The sequence below is a fragment of the Sander lucioperca genome, chromosome 4, assembly GCF_008315115.2.
Source record: "Sander lucioperca isolate FBNREF2018 chromosome 4, SLUC_FBN_1.2, whole genome shotgun sequence".
Lineage (NCBI taxonomy): Eukaryota > Metazoa > Chordata > Actinopteri > Perciformes > Percidae > Sander > Sander lucioperca.
The window spans coordinates 36,800,807-36,820,183 of record NC_050176.1 but is presented as its reverse complement, the minus strand read 5'-3'; the positions used below and the strand labels follow the sequence as shown (position 1 = coordinate 36,820,183).

General features: G+C 40.4%; 1 protein-coding gene across 2 annotated transcripts in view; it reads left to right on the top strand.

The window, feature by feature from the left end:
* wdr17 (WD repeat domain 17) overlaps nucleotides 1–19,377 on the top strand; it is a 184,189-nt gene that overhangs the window by 45,345 nt on the left and 119,467 nt on the right. For both annotated transcript variants that reach the window (XM_031313083.2, XM_031313082.2), the window contains exons 8-13: nucleotides 131–318; nucleotides 463–631; nucleotides 1,327–1,418; nucleotides 2,040–2,122; nucleotides 2,238–2,324; nucleotides 17,719–17,883. In XM_031313083.2, coding sequence (XP_031168943.1) covers nucleotides 131–318; nucleotides 463–631; nucleotides 1,327–1,418; nucleotides 2,040–2,122; nucleotides 2,238–2,324; nucleotides 17,719–17,883 — 784 coding nt within the window. The remainder of the gene's footprint in view (nucleotides 1–130; nucleotides 319–462; nucleotides 632–1,326; nucleotides 1,419–2,039; nucleotides 2,123–2,237; nucleotides 2,325–17,718; nucleotides 17,884–19,377) is intronic.

Here is a 19,377-nt window from a genome sequence, read left to right as displayed (position 1 = left end):
TAACAGCACTCTGTCCCTAACTAAGGTTGAAACAAACTGTTAAGAGATTTAAGGATTATCTTATTTAAGATTTCTAGAATAATACAACAGATATCTTCTCTTTCCATTGACTTCCTCCCCTTCTCTACAGCTCAGAGTTCCTGTTCTCCCAGTAAAAGCCAGCACACCAGTTCCACCAGTGAGGCTATACCTCCCCCAACCCTGTCACAAAACCGGTCTTTCTCTCTGCCTCCTGGCCATGCTGTCTGCTGTTTCATGGATGGAGGGGTGGGACTCTATGACATGGGAGCCAAGAAGTGGGACTTCCTACGAGACTTGGTATTCTATAACATCCTTTGTAAAGTCAACAGCCTACACTTGCTTAGACATGACTGAATGAACAAAGCAACAAAAGAAGATGCCTTGTACTGTTTTTGACTTGTGAATTATTTGCTCTTTCTCTCTGTTTTATATTGTTTCCAGGGTCATGTAGAGACTATCTTTGACTGTAAGTTTAAGCCAGATGATCACAACCTGCTGGCTACAGCTAGTTTTGATGGAACCATCAAAATCTGGGACACAAACACACTAACAGCTGTTTACACCTCCCCCGGCAACGAAGGAGTGGTCTACTCCTTGTCCTGGGCTCCAGGTAGATTAACTCCACCTCCACACACACAAACATGTGTGAAACCTCTGCAACGGGGAAGAACTGAGGAATGACTTGTAAAATCACTTGCAATCCACTGTAGGTGATCCAAATGTACATACACATAACCTAAACATTGCAGCCCACAATGCACTGGCAGCTTCGGCTGTGGTCCTGCTTGACGCCCTGCACTGCTACAACTATTATTTCTAGTCATAGTTCTATTATCTTTATTGTTACTGCCATGGCACATCATGCCAACTGCTATAATAATTATGAATCATATTATTGTATATCTGTATCAATGTCTCTGTGTCTCAACCGGCAGCGGCAGATGTCTGCCCACCTAGAGCCTGGGTCTGTAACGAGGTTTCTGCCTGTAAAAAGGAAGTTTTTCCTCGCCACTGTCGCACCAAATGCTTGCTCGTGGGAAATTGTTGAGTCTTTGTAAATTATAGAGTGTGGTCTAGACCTACTCTATCTGTAAAGTGTCCTGAGATAACTCCTGTTATGATTTGACACTATAAATAAAATGTAATTGAATTGGATATAAAGACAGGTACATACACAAACAGGTCAGGTAAATGGTACAAAAGACTTCTAGTCCCATCCTAATAGCAATATGTCAATAAAGCGTATCATCTGTTGCCTGTGTGAAAGTTAATGACCTTCTTTGTGTCTTTTGGTGTGTTTTGAAGGAGACCTGAACTGCATTGCAGGCGCAACGTCTCGTAATGGAGCGTTCATCTGGGACGTCAGAAAAGGAAAGATCATCACTCGCTTTAATGAGGTTACTTTGACTTTATGTGCAAAATTACTTTAAAACTGAACCTGTGTATCATTATTGCTGAGAAATCAATGTAGTATCACTTAGCTTGGTCCTTTATTGTCCTCACTAAGAAAATGAAAATGGAAATACATTTTCTTTGCATTCTTTCTTCCCTTGCAATAATTACAACAATAAATGTTTGTTTTTTAATAGACCACAGGGTGGGTTTTTTAATACAGGCCTCTGCCAAACAATTGCACATCAGATACTTCTAGACAGACAAAATCTAAATTACAAATCATGTACTGTTATAATGTGTTAGTATACCAACATATGTCCATTTGTTACCATGGGATTAGTAGTATTACCAGTACTAGTTTTATTTCCATGTATTTATTCTAGATTTTTACCATTACAGTACTTTGAAAACTCAGAAATCTCAGAAATGGTAAAAAAAATATATGGATATATAATAGAATAAGAATAAATATATGATATACAGTGAATGTTTATAAGCTGCTCTTATAAATTATTAATCTATCCTTGCCAACTACCCCTTAGTGAAACATCTGACTACAGTTTATTATAAATAATGGATGGTATGATGGTGTCTGCAGTGAAAACCTCTTTTTCTTCCTCCAGCATGGTAAGAACGGTATATTCTGTATATCATGGAGCCATAAGGATTCTAAGAGGATTGCTACCTGTAGTGGAGACGGATTCTGGTAAGTCCTCATCTTCCCTGATACCCATATTCTGATAATATTTTTTTTATTACAAAAAGCACAATATTTGTCCTTCATAAAAAGTATTACATGTTTTATATTGTTGTGACAACAGTATCATCCGGACCATTGATGGCAAAATCCTCCATAAGTACAAACATCCTGCTGCTGTGTTTGGTTGTGACTGGAGCCAGAACAACAAGTAAGAATTCAATCCATCTGCCCTTTTTCTCAGTCAATATGCATTAGAGTCACTTCATACTGCAATTGGCATTGGGCAGACATATTATCTTTCACTTATTTGAACAGTTTATAAACTGGACCTGAAAGACTTGATAACTATTATAAACACAATTACAAGATATTACTAGATAAAGAAAGCAGCATTATAAAAAGTAATGAAAAAAAGATGGTGGGAGAGGAGAGCAGAGAGGAAAAGACAGAAAATGAGTATCCAAACAAACAATTAAACTGAACAGTTGGTGTGAGTGCACAAGTACAAAATTACTATCAGACCAGTTCCAACCATGTCAAGTCAATTTTAGCTGTCAGTCTGTCTGTCTGTCTGTCTGTCTGTAGAATTAGGCGCATTTGACAAACAATATCATGCATTTCTGGCTTTTTTAACCCATGTATGCCTATGCATTTTATTAATTAATTAATCTGTCTCCTTAAATAAACTGAATTGAATTAAGACTAGAAGAGAACAGACTAGAAGTAACAAATACGGGGCGCCTGGATAGCTCATCTGGTTGAGCGTGCACCCCATGTACAAAGGCTCATCCTTACCACAGCAGCCGCAGGTTCGGTTCTGACCTGCAGCCCTTTGTCATTCCCTCTCTCTCTCCCATTTCACGTCTTAACCTATCCTGTCTAATTAAAGGCCTAAAAAATACTCTTAAAAAAAAGTAACAAATGCATGTACTAGTTTTCTGCATCTTTTTGATAGATGATCTTACGCAGGTGAAAAAGGCAGTCCTTGAAGTTTGTTTTATGTGGGAGTTAAAGGACATGTCAGAGAGTATAAGTGGTGAGCTTCTTTCACTCAAATATGCGAGTTTGATTGATGACAGCCAGGTCAAGAGGTCACGACCTGTCAAAATTTTGATTGATGTTCGACAGGTGTTTCTGACGCAATCCTTCCGGAACCTTCTAGAAAGAGGGCGTGCCTCAGACCGGATGTTTCCTGGGAGGAGTCCGGAAACTGCATATTAATGCATCGAGACAGGAAATTGCGTGTTTTTAAATGAGCCAATGGGCGTGATACGGGAAATTGCATTTTTTAAAAATGAGCCAGTGAGAGAAGAGGGGTGGATCAACAAGTAGTATGGTTCAAGGATAAAAAGGGTGTCTTTTCTGGTCTAAAACATAGAAAGACGACCTTTCATTCTACTCACCATGAATGTAAACTTCAATAGCGCTGCTTCAGAGATGTCTGACGAAGAAGTTGACTCTCCACTGAGTCCGTATCAAGGAGATGTCTCCGGCAGGTGGTCCTCTTCGCTGATCTGTGAGACTCCGATAACGGTGTTCCAAGACGCTCTTACAGCACCCGGAGCTCCAAAGAAATGCACGTTGTATCTGTGTCGTAGCCAGTTACCCCCGACTGAATCTCTGCACGAGGAATGGTCTCTACAGTCGAGTGGTATGTGTGGAGACTGGGGCTATGTCTTCAAGTACGAAGAAGGTGAACTCTGCTTTTATCAGCTGAAGGAAGGGGAGAAATTATCTCCTTCAACCGTCATGGTGAAAATGACCTTTGATGACTGGGGTGTGATGAAGACGTTGCTACAATTTGGTACTTCTCAGAGTAACGCCAATAAGGAAAATGAGGGTGTGGCTGGAGCGACCCGAGATAAAGAGACTCAAACGGTTATGGTAGAATGTAAGGAGGAGGAGACGGCTGTAAACATTTGTAGCAATGATGAAGAGAATAACGAGACGGAGTCTCCTAGATCGTCCAATTACCCCAGCGATAGCGACTTGGCTAAGATGAACATCGTCTTGGGATCGTCATGGCCGTCTGTTACCACAACCTCAGGCCGATGGTGGTTCCAGGCCCTTCTGCTATCCAGGGATTCGGAAGAAAAGAGAGCCTGCGACTTGTTTGTTTTGCAAAGATTTAATCCAGACTGCGGTTTATTCCGAACCGTGCTAGTCTTACCAGCGCTGGAATGGGTGGAGCGGATGATGGAGATGGGGGATAGGGTTACCAGTCTCTTCCTTAGCAGCCGCGGATGGAAAAATACCCTGGTTGTGAAAAAAACTCTAAACTTTTGAACTTTACCACGCCTCCTTTCCGGAACTTTCCCGACCCCACTTCCTTTCCAGAACTTTCCCGACCCCACTTCCTTTCCAGAATTTTCCTAACCACACCCCCTTACGATACTATAAAGACTGAAGCAGACTGCTTTACAATGTACAAGATGTTCAACGGCGAGCAGAAGAAAATCGCAACGATGTCCAGCTCAACAACAACAACAACAGCAAAGAGATCCCCTACCCTATGGATGAGGACCCTTACCCCGCGGGTACTCTTCGCCTCCTCAGAGGCGGTCGGTCAAAACATGGTCTGTCCGCCTCCCTCTCCCGAGACAGCGACTCAGGACTACACGGGTGTGTGTGACTCTAATGAGGATGAGGCCACTCAGGACTACACTAATGAGGCCGGGACAGTCGCTACAACTCCGGATGAGGGAATCCCCGATTCATCGGAGGAGGAGGAGGAAAGCGTTGATTCGTCAGATGAAAACCCTGGTTCTTCAGAAGATGAAATGGAGTCAGAAATCCCGGATGAGCAGGACGAGGAAGGCGGTCAGGAGGAGAGTCCTGAAAGTCCTCCAAACGCTCAGGAGGAGAGCCCTCCTCCTCCTTGCCAGGAGGATGAGGTAGACGGCTGGGTTTCTTCTCTCATCATCGACACCATCAAATCGGCGGTTTTTCATCTTCTCAATCTAATTATTCACGACGACAGACGCTCTGAGTGCTATGGCTGTAAGGTCGACCATCCTAGCCAACGGGAGCACGCATGTCTGGAAGTACTTGAGGACGACTTTTACGAGCGCCGCTTTTACCACCTGATGAAAAGACTCATCACACCTCGCTTTATTCCTGCTATTCAGAGTCTGTTACTTGCCCGCAACATCAAAACAGAGGATTTCAGAGTCCGTGTAGTCGCAGAGACGCTACTCCATGAACTGAAATTAGCAAAGAAAATCTTTGACCCCATCACGGACATGTACGATAATTTGATTGGGCAAGATTCTGTGAAAATCTTTCAACTGCGGTTGGTCACAGAGCGTTTCAAGGACTCGTAAGGGCTATATGTTCCCTGCTTTATGAAGAAAACAAAACAGAAAAGCAAAAAGTAATGTAAGTGTTATGTAACCTGTTTTAAGAATTGTATTTTCTTTTGAACAGAAAAACATGTTTTTTAAACGAGTGATTTCTGCTTTTTAATATAACCTGTTTTAAGAATTGTATTTTCTTTTGAACAGAAAAAAACAATGTTTTTTAAACGAGTGATTTCTACTTTTTAATATAACCTGTTTGAATTGTATTTCCTTTTGAACAGAAAAACAATGTTTTTTAAACGAGTGATTTCTGCTTTTTAATATAACCTGTTTTAAGAATTGTATTTTTCCGTCCTTTGAAAATAAAGAATAGAAAAAAAAATAAAATGAATAAAGAGTCATTCTTGCTCATGCGTTGTGTTAGAAAACATTAGAGAGCTCAGAGGAAAGGATGGCGGAGAAACGGGTGATGGAAAAAGTGTATTACGACCCTTTACATCCTGCTAGCTTTGGAGGAGTACAACGACTCCGTCAGGGTGTACAGGACGAAACTGGTGAAAAACTCAGTGTTCAGAAAGTTAAAGATTTTTTATCCGAACAAGATGCTTATACATTACATAAACCAGCCCGAGTACATTTCAAGAGAAATAGAGTGTTTGTTACTAAACCTTTAAACCAATTTCAAGCCGACCTCTGTGACATGCAGGCCTTGGCAGCGCATAATGACGGGTTTAATTATTTACTGACCGTCATAGACGTATTTTCGAAAAAAGCGTATGTGCGTCCCTTGAAGAGGAAGACGGCTGGTGAGGTTGTAAAAGCGTTTGAATCAGTGTTTCGAGAGAGTTTAATACCCGCCAAGCTACAAACTGACGCAGGCAAAGAATTTTTCAACAAGAAATTTGAGACTCTCATGAAGAAATATGGTATCAATCACTTTAGAACTGCCAGTGACTTAAAGGCATCGGTCATTGAGAGATATAACCGTACCCTGAAATCTCGCATGTTTAAATATTTTACGGCTCGCAACACCAAACGTTACTTGGACGTCTTACCAGACCTGGTAGATAGTTATAATAACAGTTATCACAGCTCTATAAAAATGACACCAATGGCTGTAACACCCGAGAACGCCGATCAGGTGTTTCGCAACCTGTACGGTACCTTCTCCTCGCGTCACAGGAATAAAATAAAGATGACGTTTAAGAAGGGGGATCTGGTACGTTTATCCAAGGTGAGAGGCGTGTTTGATAAAAAATATGAACAGAGTTTTACGGACGAAGTCTTTACAGTGACGGATCGTATCCCTCGTACACCCCCCGTATACAAATTAGAAGACTACGACGGCGAACCTATCGAGGGTTCATTTTATGAAGCGGAGCTGCAAAAAGTAAAAATGGCCGCAAACAAAATGTTTCAAGTGGAGAAAATCTTAAAACGACGTAACGTCAAGGGTGAAAAACAAGTTTTCGTGCAATGGAAAAACTGGCCAGAGAAGTTTAACAGTTGGGTTAAATTGTCTGATGTGGTCAGTATATAAAAAGTCTGTGCACAAAGGCCAATCCATCACTCGATTTCAAAAGAGAATCATGGAACACACAACCGCCGAGGGTTTTTACGTGACCCTGCCTTCCAACGCCAGTAAGGAAGTATTTAAAAGTAATACCAGCAGTTGTTATACAATCGATTTGGCTAAACCGATTGAACTGAGCGGTGAATGGGTGGTGGGTCTATGCGAAATCATATATCCTCGTACGTGGTACAATTTACCCGCAGACTCGAGCTATTTTGAACTGAACCGTGTGACGGACGAACCTCAACCGCTGGTGATTGTGAAATTCAATCGCGGCGCTTACTATAATCGACCAAAAGATCTCCTGGAATACTTGACCCCGGCGCTCAAAAAGCACGATCCCTCTTTTGATGCTTCTTTCAACAGCGCAACCAAATGCGTCGACTTCAAAGGCGATGGTCTTTACAAAATACGAACCTATCCCCCGCTGGCTTACATGTTAGGATTAAAACCCGCCGAATGGTGGACGCTCTCCAAGAGACCGTCTACCTATCCTTGTGATTTAAACGCGGGAGTATATAACCTTTTTGTATACACCGACATTATTCAGTATCAAGCGGTCGGCGACAGCTACTCACCGCTGCTCTGTGTGGTGAATGTGAAAGGTGACTTTGGAGACGTGACTAGCATCAGATACAATACGATACATTATATACCTTTGTCTAAAAATTACATCAAAAACATACGCATAGAAATTAAAACCGATCGCAACAGGAACATAGACTTTGTTTTTGGAAAGACAATTGTGAAATTACACTTTAAACCCGTCCAACGCTCTTTGTAAGTTCCCGGTAAGATGATACATATCAAAGAAGACCCTCGGCGCTTTGTAGCGTACTATGAAGGTCAAGTAGGTGGAGCTTTACCCGGTTTTTACGGAGCCCCGGTAATGTACGGGAGAGGCATAGGCTCTATCTTTTCTAAATTGTTCAGGTTCGTATCCCCTCTGCTGAAAAAAGGTTTCGCTGTGGCAAAACCGCATCTTAAAACAGCCGCTACAAACATTGCTGCGGACGCTGTCAAAGGAGTGATGGGAAAACTGACCGAGCATAAGAATCAAGAAGGTTCGGGAGGTATTTTGGTCTTGTCCCGTAGAACAAGGAAACGCCCGCCAGGTGAGCGTGTTGTTTCCTCAGCATTTAAAAAACGTGCGGCGGCTAAGAAGAGCAAATCAGTCAAGAGACGCGCACCCAAGAGGAGGAAGTCTGCTCAGAGCTCTGACATATTTTAGCGCTGTACACAATGGCTCTTTTACATCAGAAATCAGCCGAGTGCACCCTGGCGGAACTGGATCTCTTTTCAGCTCCCATGACTCAACTATCTGTAGAAGATAAAAAATATCAAGAATACCAACCTCTCTCTGCACTGAGCGACAACTCTCCGATTGAATTCTTTATACCCGGAGATGGTGAAAAGTATTTGGACTTGAACGATACGTTGCTGCACCTCCGAGTTAAAATCACAGAGAAGGATGGGACGGACATCCCAGCAGATACAGCGGTGGGGCTCATCAATTATCCTCTCAATACAATTTTTAGCCAATGCGACGTTATTCTGGGCGATAGATTGATTTCACAATCCAGCGCCACTCATCCTTACAGAGCCATGATAGAAACCTTACTCAACTTTTCAGAGGACACATTAAAGAGTCAATTTAGCGCCGGCCTGTTTTACAAAGACACTCCGGGGTCAATGGATTCTATCACATTGGCTAACGGACCGAACAAAGGATTAGTCCAGAGAGCGCAATTCAGCGCAGAATCTGGGGAAGTTGACTTACTAGGACCTCTCCACAGCGACATTTTTTTCTGCGAGCGTCAGCTGTTAAACTCTGTCGATTTGAGAATCAAACTTATTCGTTGCAATGATGCGTTTTGCCTTATGGGGGCTCGTGACTCAGAGTTCACCCTGAAGATATTATCAGCCTCCCTGTTTATTAAAAAGGTCACCGTTTCCCCTGCTGTACGCCTGGGTCACGCAGCCGCCCTGATGAAAGGAAATGCACTCTATCCCGCTCTCGCGTGTCAGTGTGAAAACGTACTCCATCCCTGAAAATTCCAGGATATGTAACCAGGAAAATCTCTTTCTGGGTGCTATGCCACGCTATTTAGCTTTAGCCATGGTACACCACGATGCTTTTGTAGGAAGACGGGACCTGTCACCGTTTAATTTCAAACATAATGATGTGGAATATTTGGCTTTGTGTCAGGACGGCAGACAGGTACCTGCTAAAGCCTTTCAGCCCCGTTTCAATACCGGAAATTCAGTCAGAGAATTTTACAATATGTTTACTGCCACAGGACGACATCTTAAGGATTTACCTCTTAGCATCAACCGCAGCGATTTTAACCAAGGTTATTCTCTGTTTGTCTTCAATCTTGGGGCGACCGAAGACAGCGACGCCTTATCTCCCATTTCCAACGGAAATTTGCGTTTGGAAATGAGATTTAGGGTACCGCTGCCTTACACTACAACACTTATAGTATACGCATGCTACGATTCCATTCTGGAGATCAACGCTAAAAGACAGGTGCTGGTGGATTATTATTAAAAAGATGGATAATCATCAACTAGAACGACTGTTGCATCATCTTATGGGTCATTTATTTCACGGAGTGTGGGCTTCTGATCAACTACCCTCGCTGAGTCATACCTACCGTCTACCTGCTTACTTTATCGTCAACACTCACCCATCCCACATGCCCGGGGAACATTGGCTTGGATTGACGTTGGAAGAGGACGGCGGAGCGACCTTTTTCGACTCGTACGGATTCCCGCCTGATTTTGCTCATTACCCCTCGAGCATTCTACAGTTTCTGGAAAACCGTTCAAAGAATATACAGTACCACGACCGTCAACTTCAGCACCCGCTGTCTACCGTATGTGGCCAGCATTGTGTTTTTTATCTCTGCCATCGGGCCTGCGGCTTATCGTATAAAGAAATGTTGACTCTGTATTACGATGATGTCAATAAAAATGACCGTATGGTATCTAATTTTGTGAATAAATATCAAAGGTGCGTCAGTCGTAACCGTTCAGAATCTTTTCACCATAGTGTGTGCTCTTTAGACATGTTTAGAGATTGTTACCGCTTGTAAGAAAGACTCTGTAACCATAAACTTGTGATTAATAAAACATTTTATTGAAAATGACATGAGTGTATGGTCTCGTTAATCCAAAGTTGACCATCGCGGGGATAATAGGAATGTTTTTCTTCTTTTTTCCCGCGGTGATTTTTCTTCAGAAGTTGTCCATCGCGGTGATAATATGTACGTTTTTTTTCTTTTTTCCCGCGGTGATTTTTCTTCAAAAGCATCACCGGCCATTTTGAGCTGACTGTACTGAGCGCGTGCTTGGGGATTTTTAAACATGGCCACAGGGATATTTAACCCATCCAACGTATTTAAGAAACTAACCCAACCTTTTGGGATTGATTGGGTTCTTCTTTTATTGGTCAGTGAGAGGTTTTTTATTAAGTCAAGCATATGAGATCCTTTAACTACATCTCCCTTATATATAAATTCACCTCTCGATGTCCAACCCTCGTCACTTGCGGCTAATTTCTGCAAAATGTAGAGGGCATTTTTACGATCACGTGGGGGTAGGTTTTTTATCACCTCGTCTGCAGCGTCATCCAATGTGGTATGGGGACTAGCAGCTGCTACTGCATCTACTGCATCTGCAGCTGCTGATGGTGCTGATGCTGAGTGTTCAGTTTCTGATGCACCCTGTTGCAGGCTGAGTGTAACGTTGTGAACATCATTCTTACTTTGTTTAAGCAAAGTGAGATATCGTAGCAGTAAAGCTTCGTACCTTTTAGCTTTTTCATATGAATTTAATCCTGGATCATTTAGTACCGCGCTCATTTTCTCATTCAAAACATCTTCAGCCGTCTGTCTGATGGACGGCTCTGGTCTAGTTATTTTGCTCAGCTGTTGAGGTGAAATCAAATACATTTTCTTGGCAGCCCTCAGAGACATCTTTTATTTTTTTGGAAGCAGACCTCCTAACAAATTTCCCAATATTGGAATGGCGGCCGACAGTAATGGTAGGATAAAGCCCCCCGTCTGTTTTTTCAGAGCCTGATGTTTACGCTTTAAACTGGTTTTTTTATCGGCCAGCAGTCTGATAATCTTCTTTTGACGTTTCAGTTGTTTGTATTGAGAAGGCGATACAGGCAGATTCCCTTTTAACAGATTTAGAGCCACCTCACACAAGGCTTGGAGAAAATCGGGTGAACAGTGTTTCAAAATGTCTTTACGTTTTGAAGGCGTGGCGTGGTACAGTGCTTTCAGCAACAGAGCATTCCTTTTTATACGCTCTGACATAACGACGTCCTACTTTGTTTTTGATATGTAAATCGTCGTTTGCTGGTGGGGAAGTAACCCTGTACGCACCCTGTAACGTTCTGGGCATGAAGGTGTGAGGTCGAGGATTATATAACCGTATGGTTCTCTCGTAGCATCTTCAAAACTTTCCAGGAAAAAATGTTTTTGTGAGGGAAACATCTGATGCGCTAGTATCCTAATCTGAAGCTGATCTCTGGGATTTTTAAATAGCACCAGATAATTACTGTTTAAACTTATGGTACGACTGTATCTGCCTTTATGGAATACATTTTGGGTTAACATAAAAACACTCATATTTCGATGATGTCTGTATTGTGTGAAGATTTTCACCACCTCAGGATGATCAGATGCCTGAAATATGACGTCGTCTAGTATGACCAGATGTGATTGTTCAGGAGGAAACATACTTGCATCTTCAAAAGAATCAGGTAGACCTTGGACAAACTTGATTTTTTTATTCATTTTCTTCATTTCGTCATACATGGGTTGATAACTTGTATAAATCCAAACAATATTTTGAGGTACAATATCCATCACACGTTCACATTTTTCCAGTACAGATTTCAGAAAATACGTCTTGCCACATCCACTGGGGCCAACTATCAGACACGAAAATGGACCCTTTAACCTCGGATCAAAATCAACCTCTTCCATCATGCGTCGTTAGTAACCAAAAGGTAGAGTTGTACCGTCAGGACATAACCTCCTCTTGTCATAAATGACTCTAAATTTTTTCCGGAATGACGCGTTTTTCAACAGAAACCCTTTTTTATCTCGTTTAATATTCTGTTGAGGTGTCTCAAGGGACATTTCTTTAGAACCCCTGAGGTAACCCTCCACCAGCTCTGACACGCTATCAAAGTTGATCTGTTCGCAGCACTCGCGAGTTTGCGTTATGCCTTTCACCTTCATAACCACTTTTTTCTGATTTTTGGTCTGGTAGGCATAGCTCTTTGGTCCCGCTGCTACAAATTCCTGAATTGTGTCCCCGTCCAACTCATCGGTAAGATCCCCGAGAAGATTACCCAGCTCCAGAGGTGCCTCACCCTCTTTTGTCACATATATCAGACTGTCTGTATCTGTATACAGAACGTTCTGCTGCAACTTTTCTAAATAACTGTACAGTTTTAGACGCCCATAAGCTGTAGTAAATGCCGCAATGAAAACGTTATTGGTTCGCCCGGGAGGTACGACGGTACGTTCATTGTGAGTCCACTGAATCAGTGCAATGTCATCCTCGCTGTTGTTTGTCGGTAAGAAAGACACGTGTCTTAGATTTTTGTCTAGGCGATTTGACGAAAATCTTTTAGTTCTTTGTACTCATTGCTTAAGGAATTTTTTAACTCAGCAAACAATTTGTATATTTCACTTAAGTCAGCCATGCTGCTTGCGCCCCCGGCAATTTGTTTGTTTGCCATTTTCTTCTTTGGCTAATACTTATTAGTCTCCTTATGCGTTATAACTCGTTCATAACTAGTTTTTGTTGCCTGGCATATTTTCCTCTTTAGATGTAGGATAAACAAAGTACAAAATTACTTTTGGGGGTAGGAATAAGCGAGCTCAATCAAGCTGTTGCCATATCACCGGAATCGGAAGCACCACCTCCAAAATAATCAATTCTTGTTTTTCCAGTATGTACATACATTACTAAAATCTATCTATTGACGCAAACAGATGATTTTCATTCCTTCTTGTTTACCTAAAAAACGAGTATGTTATAAAATAAAATGAATTAAGGTGAAATATTTTTTCTTTAAAGAAAAAATTGATTTGTGTGAAATCAGTCAAATTATCCCAACTGTAAATATTAAAAGTTTCTAGTTTCTGTATTGGTGTTTGGTGCTAGTGTTTTTACTTTCAGTATGTTCTGAGTGCCGGTGTGTGTTGTCTAAATGAAGATTGTTCATAGTGTTTGGCTGCACTGGTGTTTAAATCCATTCATATATTTTCTTGTTCTTGTTTAATAAGCGGTACTTTGCATTTGTAATTGGATAGATATACCCTACAATTTTCCTTATGAAAGTGAGAGAAGAATTGCTACATTTACAGCTTAACAAGGTTAACACAGGGCTAACAAATAAAACCAAAGTGTGTATATAGTGAGATGAAAGGCTACAGTGGGACATGTGGCTTTTACCCCTCAATGCTTTTTAGCTTGAGTGGTTCTGGTTGTGTTTGGAAATTATTTTCCTACGGACATTTAATCTAATGACAAATGATAACTACTAAGCGAGAACGTATGTGGACATAAATGTATAGCTGTTGACATGCCACTGATGTCTTTGTGTGTGTGTGTGTGTGTGTGTGTGTGTCTGTGTGTGTGTGTGTGTGTGTGTGTGTGTGTGTATGTTCAACAGAGCAGAGGTTAGCCTAGAGGCCCCTTGCTATGGCTCGCGTTTTCATGCAGCATATATGATATGATACTATTTCTAAAAGATAATAAGATAAAGCTGGTTAAAACGTAGTTGTTACGCATTAATGTCAAGTTGTACATAGCATAAAGGTGTTTAGGTAAAGACTGAGCTGACTACTCAATATAGGAGAGAGATAATCATTGCAGTAATTTGTATTATACATCCTTGCAACTGACTAATGTTGCATAATTAACTGTTAATTTGTTTCTTGTATTAAGTACTTAAGACTAAAAAATGAGACTAGGAAACAGAAAAACAGAAAATAAAACACCATACATGTATGTAGAGCAGAGGTTGACCTTTGAACTTAGTTGCAGCAACTGTTACCTATAGGCGTCATCCTCTGGCTCGCATGACAGCTGCTCGTTTCATACAGCAGAACTGATGCTTATGAATCTGGGCCTGTTAAGAATGCAAACCACCGTCTACACTTGTGTAAAATAAACAGTGAAAGCTAGACAACCCGTCCGCTGGCTCTATATCACTCTGGCAGCATGTGACAGAAGGGAAAGTTGCCTGTTGCATTGGGCATTCCATCAACAACTGGTTGGTAATTTTATCGAATGTCAGTCAACTTAAGCTACCCAGGTCTGAATTATATAGCACTAAAACTAGAATCAGCAGTTTGTCTCCTAACTATTTGAACATTTCGCATAAAGTAGTAGTATGGGGCTTTTATTTAAAGTTACATTAATGTCAAGTTGTACAAAGCATAAAGGTGTTTAGGTAAAGACTGACCTGACTACTCAATATAAGGGAGAGATAATCATTGCAGTAATTTGTATTATACCTCCTTGCAACTAACTGATGTTGTTAATTTGTTTCTTGTATTAAGTACTTAAGACTAAAAAATGGGCCAAGGAAACAGAAAAACAGAAAATAAAACTGTGTGTGTGTGTGTGTGTGTGTGTGTGTGTGTGTGTGTAAGCGCTGCAGAGCTGAGGTCGACCTTTGACCTTAGCTGACAACTGCATGCTAGAGGCCCTTGCTCTGTCAAAGGGAGAGACTAGTCTACTCCAAGAGAGATCTTCCAACATTGATAGATGTTGTAGATATGAAAAAGACAGAACATTGTATAACAATATTAGAAATACAAAGTCGAACAATATCACATTTGGATATACGAATTCGTAAATAAAATAGCAGTTTGCTTAGAGGGCCAAGCTTCCTATATCTTTTTCTTTTTTAACTATCTCTTATAGTTTTCTTAAATCCTCTCTTTTCTAGTAAATAACAGGAACCTTGTTTGAGTCAGAGTTTTGATGTAATCATAGTTGCCGTTCCAACACCCTTCAGGGTCTTTTCAGTGATACTTTTACAGGATAAAAAACTGTGGTCTTAAATTCTTAGTTTCTGCTCTTAAGTGATATATCATTTGTCGGTCATTCAAATGCATACATACATAGTTGTCAGTTGCATATTGTGTTGTATAATTAATTATTATAAATAATTGAGCTCAGGTTGAAATGCAGATAACATGAGACCAGAGTAAAATGCAAGGTAGTACTACTTACTTTTAACGTTGGTGTTTTACAAAGAAACAAATTTGGGTCGGGGTGCAAAGTTGAATCTCATCTTACTTTTCTTTTCTTTTTTAACACTGATCACATAAGGTTTAAAAATGTTTGTAATGTTTTTAATATAATTAGCTAAACTACTTGCTGCTATGTTATCTTTTTTAAATCGGCATCTTTCGCCACATTAAACACAAACAATCTTTTAAACGTATGTGGTTATGCTAGTTACATTAAAATGATACAAAATAAGTTTTGTATTCACAAGTTAAAATTCATGTTGAACATACCATATCTTGTCTGTGAGACTTACATTTTGGCAACGTGTTAATTCTGAATTGGGAAATTACGACGCAATGTCGCTAAAACATAAATGCATCTGATGAAGTCATATAACTTCAAGGTACTACTTACTTTTAACGTTGGCGTTTTACAAAGAAATAAATTGGGTTCAGGGTGCAAAGTTGAATCTTATCTTACATTTGTACAGCTATTATAAGCATTGTGTACATCAAGGAGAATAAAATATAATTTTAACAGCTGTATTAATACAAAAATGTCACAAGCACATATTTTTTAACGTTTGTATATTTAATACATGCTTAACTATTTGCTACTACGTTATCTTTTTTAAATTGACATCTTTCACCACATCAAACACAACCAATCTTTTAAGGCAATGTCAATGTTTGTCATTGTGAATTGTCAATCACTACAAATCTGTTTTGCTAGTTACATTAAAATGATACAAAATAAGTTTTGTATTCACAAGTTAAAATTCATATGCATGTGCGGGCGAACATTAGTGGTTCACATGCACAAGCGGCAACATGACAACATGTACTGTGTCTGTGTGTGTGTGTGTGTGTGTGTGTGTGTGTGTGTGTGTGTGTGTGAGAGAGAGAGAGAGGGAGGGGTGAACAGAGAGAGAGGAAGTGAGGGGCGAGGGTGTGTGTGTGTGTGTGTGTGTGTGTGTGTGTGTGTCTGTATAATGGTACACAAGCACAAGAAAGTTATAGGAGTGTGTGTATCTTTCCCATTAATTTCCTACATTTTGACCGTAAACAAAAAAAAAAAAAAAAAAGTGTGACTAAGTTGAATAAATCACTCAAAATTCAAAGAAAGTAGTCACAATGAATGTTAAGTATGTTATGTGTTCAAATGCCATGTGTGATTTTGTGTGATCTGATGAAAAATACCACATTTATGGTACAGGGAATGTTGATGTGAAATGTTTTTTTTTGACTTCTCACTGGTTAGCTCATTTGAACTGAAAACGCAATTTCCGGTAGAGTGTTTGGGCATGGGACAAATAGGTGTGGAGGGAAAAGGGGAGTGAACACAGATCCCCGGGCCAGAACGATGCAGGCACAGCCAGATGAGTACGGAGCAGCGGAGGACGCAGGAGGGCAGAGGACAGTGTGTGTGTGTGTGTGTGTGTGTGTGTGTGTGTGTGTGTGTGTGTGTGTGTGTGTGTGTGTGTTACTGTATGCTCATCAGAGCAGAGGTTGACCCCTGACCCAGTAGACAGAGAAACAGTTGCCCCTGAAATAAGACGCCTTCCTCCGGCTCGCGGGAGACAGCTGCTTTTGGTGAGCACTCAGTTTATACAGAAAGAGCTGCAGAAACAAGTCCTTAATAATTTCTCCTTTGCAATATTGTAATATTGTAATGTACTTGGAGCAGCAGAGGACACTGGGAACCAAAAATACGAACCAGAGCGATGCATGCACAGAACCGTCAACATTTTCTACAAAATGTAAAACCTAATTTGACCCATGTTATTAGTTATTAAGCTGTTCCATTTCATATAATGATAACACGCTTTGTTGGACCAAGTATGACAATGTAACCGTTGGACAATATTTTTGTGGGATGTCAGCTTAAATAGTTTAACAGCTTTAATATTTTTTGTTTGCGTTCATTCCTATATTATTAAAAGACATTGAATGCATTAACAATCGGATTTAACAATCTTAAACATAAACTAATAGTATAACAAATACTGATAAAGATATTTAACTCATTCAAAACCATCATCTACGTATTTCCTGTCACCCTCTTCTCTCACTGGCTCATTTTTAAAAAATGCAATTTCCCGTATCACGCCCATTGGCTCATTTAAAAACACGCAATTTCCTGTCTCGATGCATTAATATGCAGTTTCCGGACTCCTCCCAGGAAACATCCGGTCTGAGGCACGCCCTCTTTCTAGAAGGTTCCGGAAGGATTGCGTCAGAAACACCTGTCGAACATCAATCAAAATTTTGACAGGTCGTGACCTCTTGACCTGGCTGTCATCAATCAAACTCGCATATTTGAGTGAAAGAAGCTCACCACTTATACTCTCTCATGTCTATAGTGATGTTCTAGCACATTACAGTGATACTGTCAAAAATAAATGTCTTGTGTCATCTGGTAGTTTTTTCACATATCTTTCTTTCTCTTTGTAGGGATATGATAGCAACAGGCTGTGAGGATAAAAATGTTCGTGTGTACTACCTGGCCACCAGCTCTGATCAGCCTCTGAAGGTCTTCACTGGGCACTTAGCTAAAGTATTCCATGTTCGCTGGTCTCCACTAAGAGAGGGAATACTGTGTTCTGGATCAGATGATGGGTGAGTACAGTCACAGAAAGTTAAACTTTTCATAATGTCTTACTAATTTTCCTTTAATGAGTAATATCTTCACTGCAGCGGCACTAGCCAATGACGGTAACCATGGCATTCAATTATTTTTGGGCCTGGTGAACTCTATCAGTGAGCAAGTTCATTAGTGTCAAGGCAGTTAATAAAGGTTAATAAAAGGCCAGTGACAATTTCTGCTTCACAATGTTGAACAATAAAATAAAATAACAAAATGGTTTCCTTTTTAGTCAAATGATTATTCCATTTTCAATTGTTTAAACAAGACATTAATAATGTATTAGGAAATGGTGAGCTATTGACAACGATGCCTCATCAATTTAGTCAAGTTCAACAGGCAACAGATTTTAATAATGTATGTTCAGGAGTTCTCGGAAGTCAGTCCTGACCAAATCCCTGAGTGTTTTTTAATGCAAATTCCATAGTTTCCTTGAAATCCTCGAATTTTTTCAGGACTGGCAACCGCAGGCAGTTAATGCATGTGTTTGCGGTGGGTAAATGACGGCCTTGTCTGAGGGGCAGCTCATGGAGAAAATCCACTGAAGGTTGTGGGGAGAAGCCCAGGGGTGGAATTGCGTTTGCTCCCGTCGCAAAGACCAGGAGTTGCAAGGGTCCCTCTTGCTCTGAAAAAGAAATACACCAAAGAACACCAAAAAAGAAATTAAACCTAGCAGGTAAAACTTTTAAAAAGGAGGGAAAGATAAAGACCAACAGAAGGGCATATGAAAAGATTTTTATTCCATAACTAGCAATAATACTTAGCTTCAACATCCAGCAGGTAGTCCCTCCAAAATGTAACCACACATTCCTCTGCCCTTCTTTTGTTGCTGCCCTCTGCTGACAGTCGAATTTCAAAGAGCTGTTCTAGTACATCTGCTGTGAGTGGGGATGGCTCGTGAAAAAACAGCGGTCTGAAAGCATCTGGGTGCATTCTTATTGCATCAAGAACACCAAGGGTCTTCATCCCCTCCCTGAATCTGTAAAAATATATCATGAGAAGATACAAATATCTGTTTTCAAATTGGATAAATTATCACACAGCACATGAAAGGGATGACTTACAAGTGTTTTTGATTATGCAAAAAGGCCTTGTCATTGACAACTATCTAAAACGTGATGTTCTTTAAGTTATTTTATATGATACATGCACGCCTTTTTTCGGAGTGTTTGTAAGGTTGTACACTGGCTTTTAAAAATATATGTTGAAATCTTTAATTATTCTTAACCCTTGTAAGGTGTTCGGGTCTGTGGGACCCATTTTCAATGTTTGCTAAAAGAAAAATTATGCTATTTATTATTTCTTCTAACTCAAACTCATTGGCCTTGGCTCATTTTCTGTGAAAAACATAAAAAATAACTTATTTTCAATGACTGCACATGGTACAACCCCCTACACATAACTATTACATATGAGGTGTTTGGGTCTACTGGACCCGAGTGTAATTATTACAGTGTAATAATTGTAGG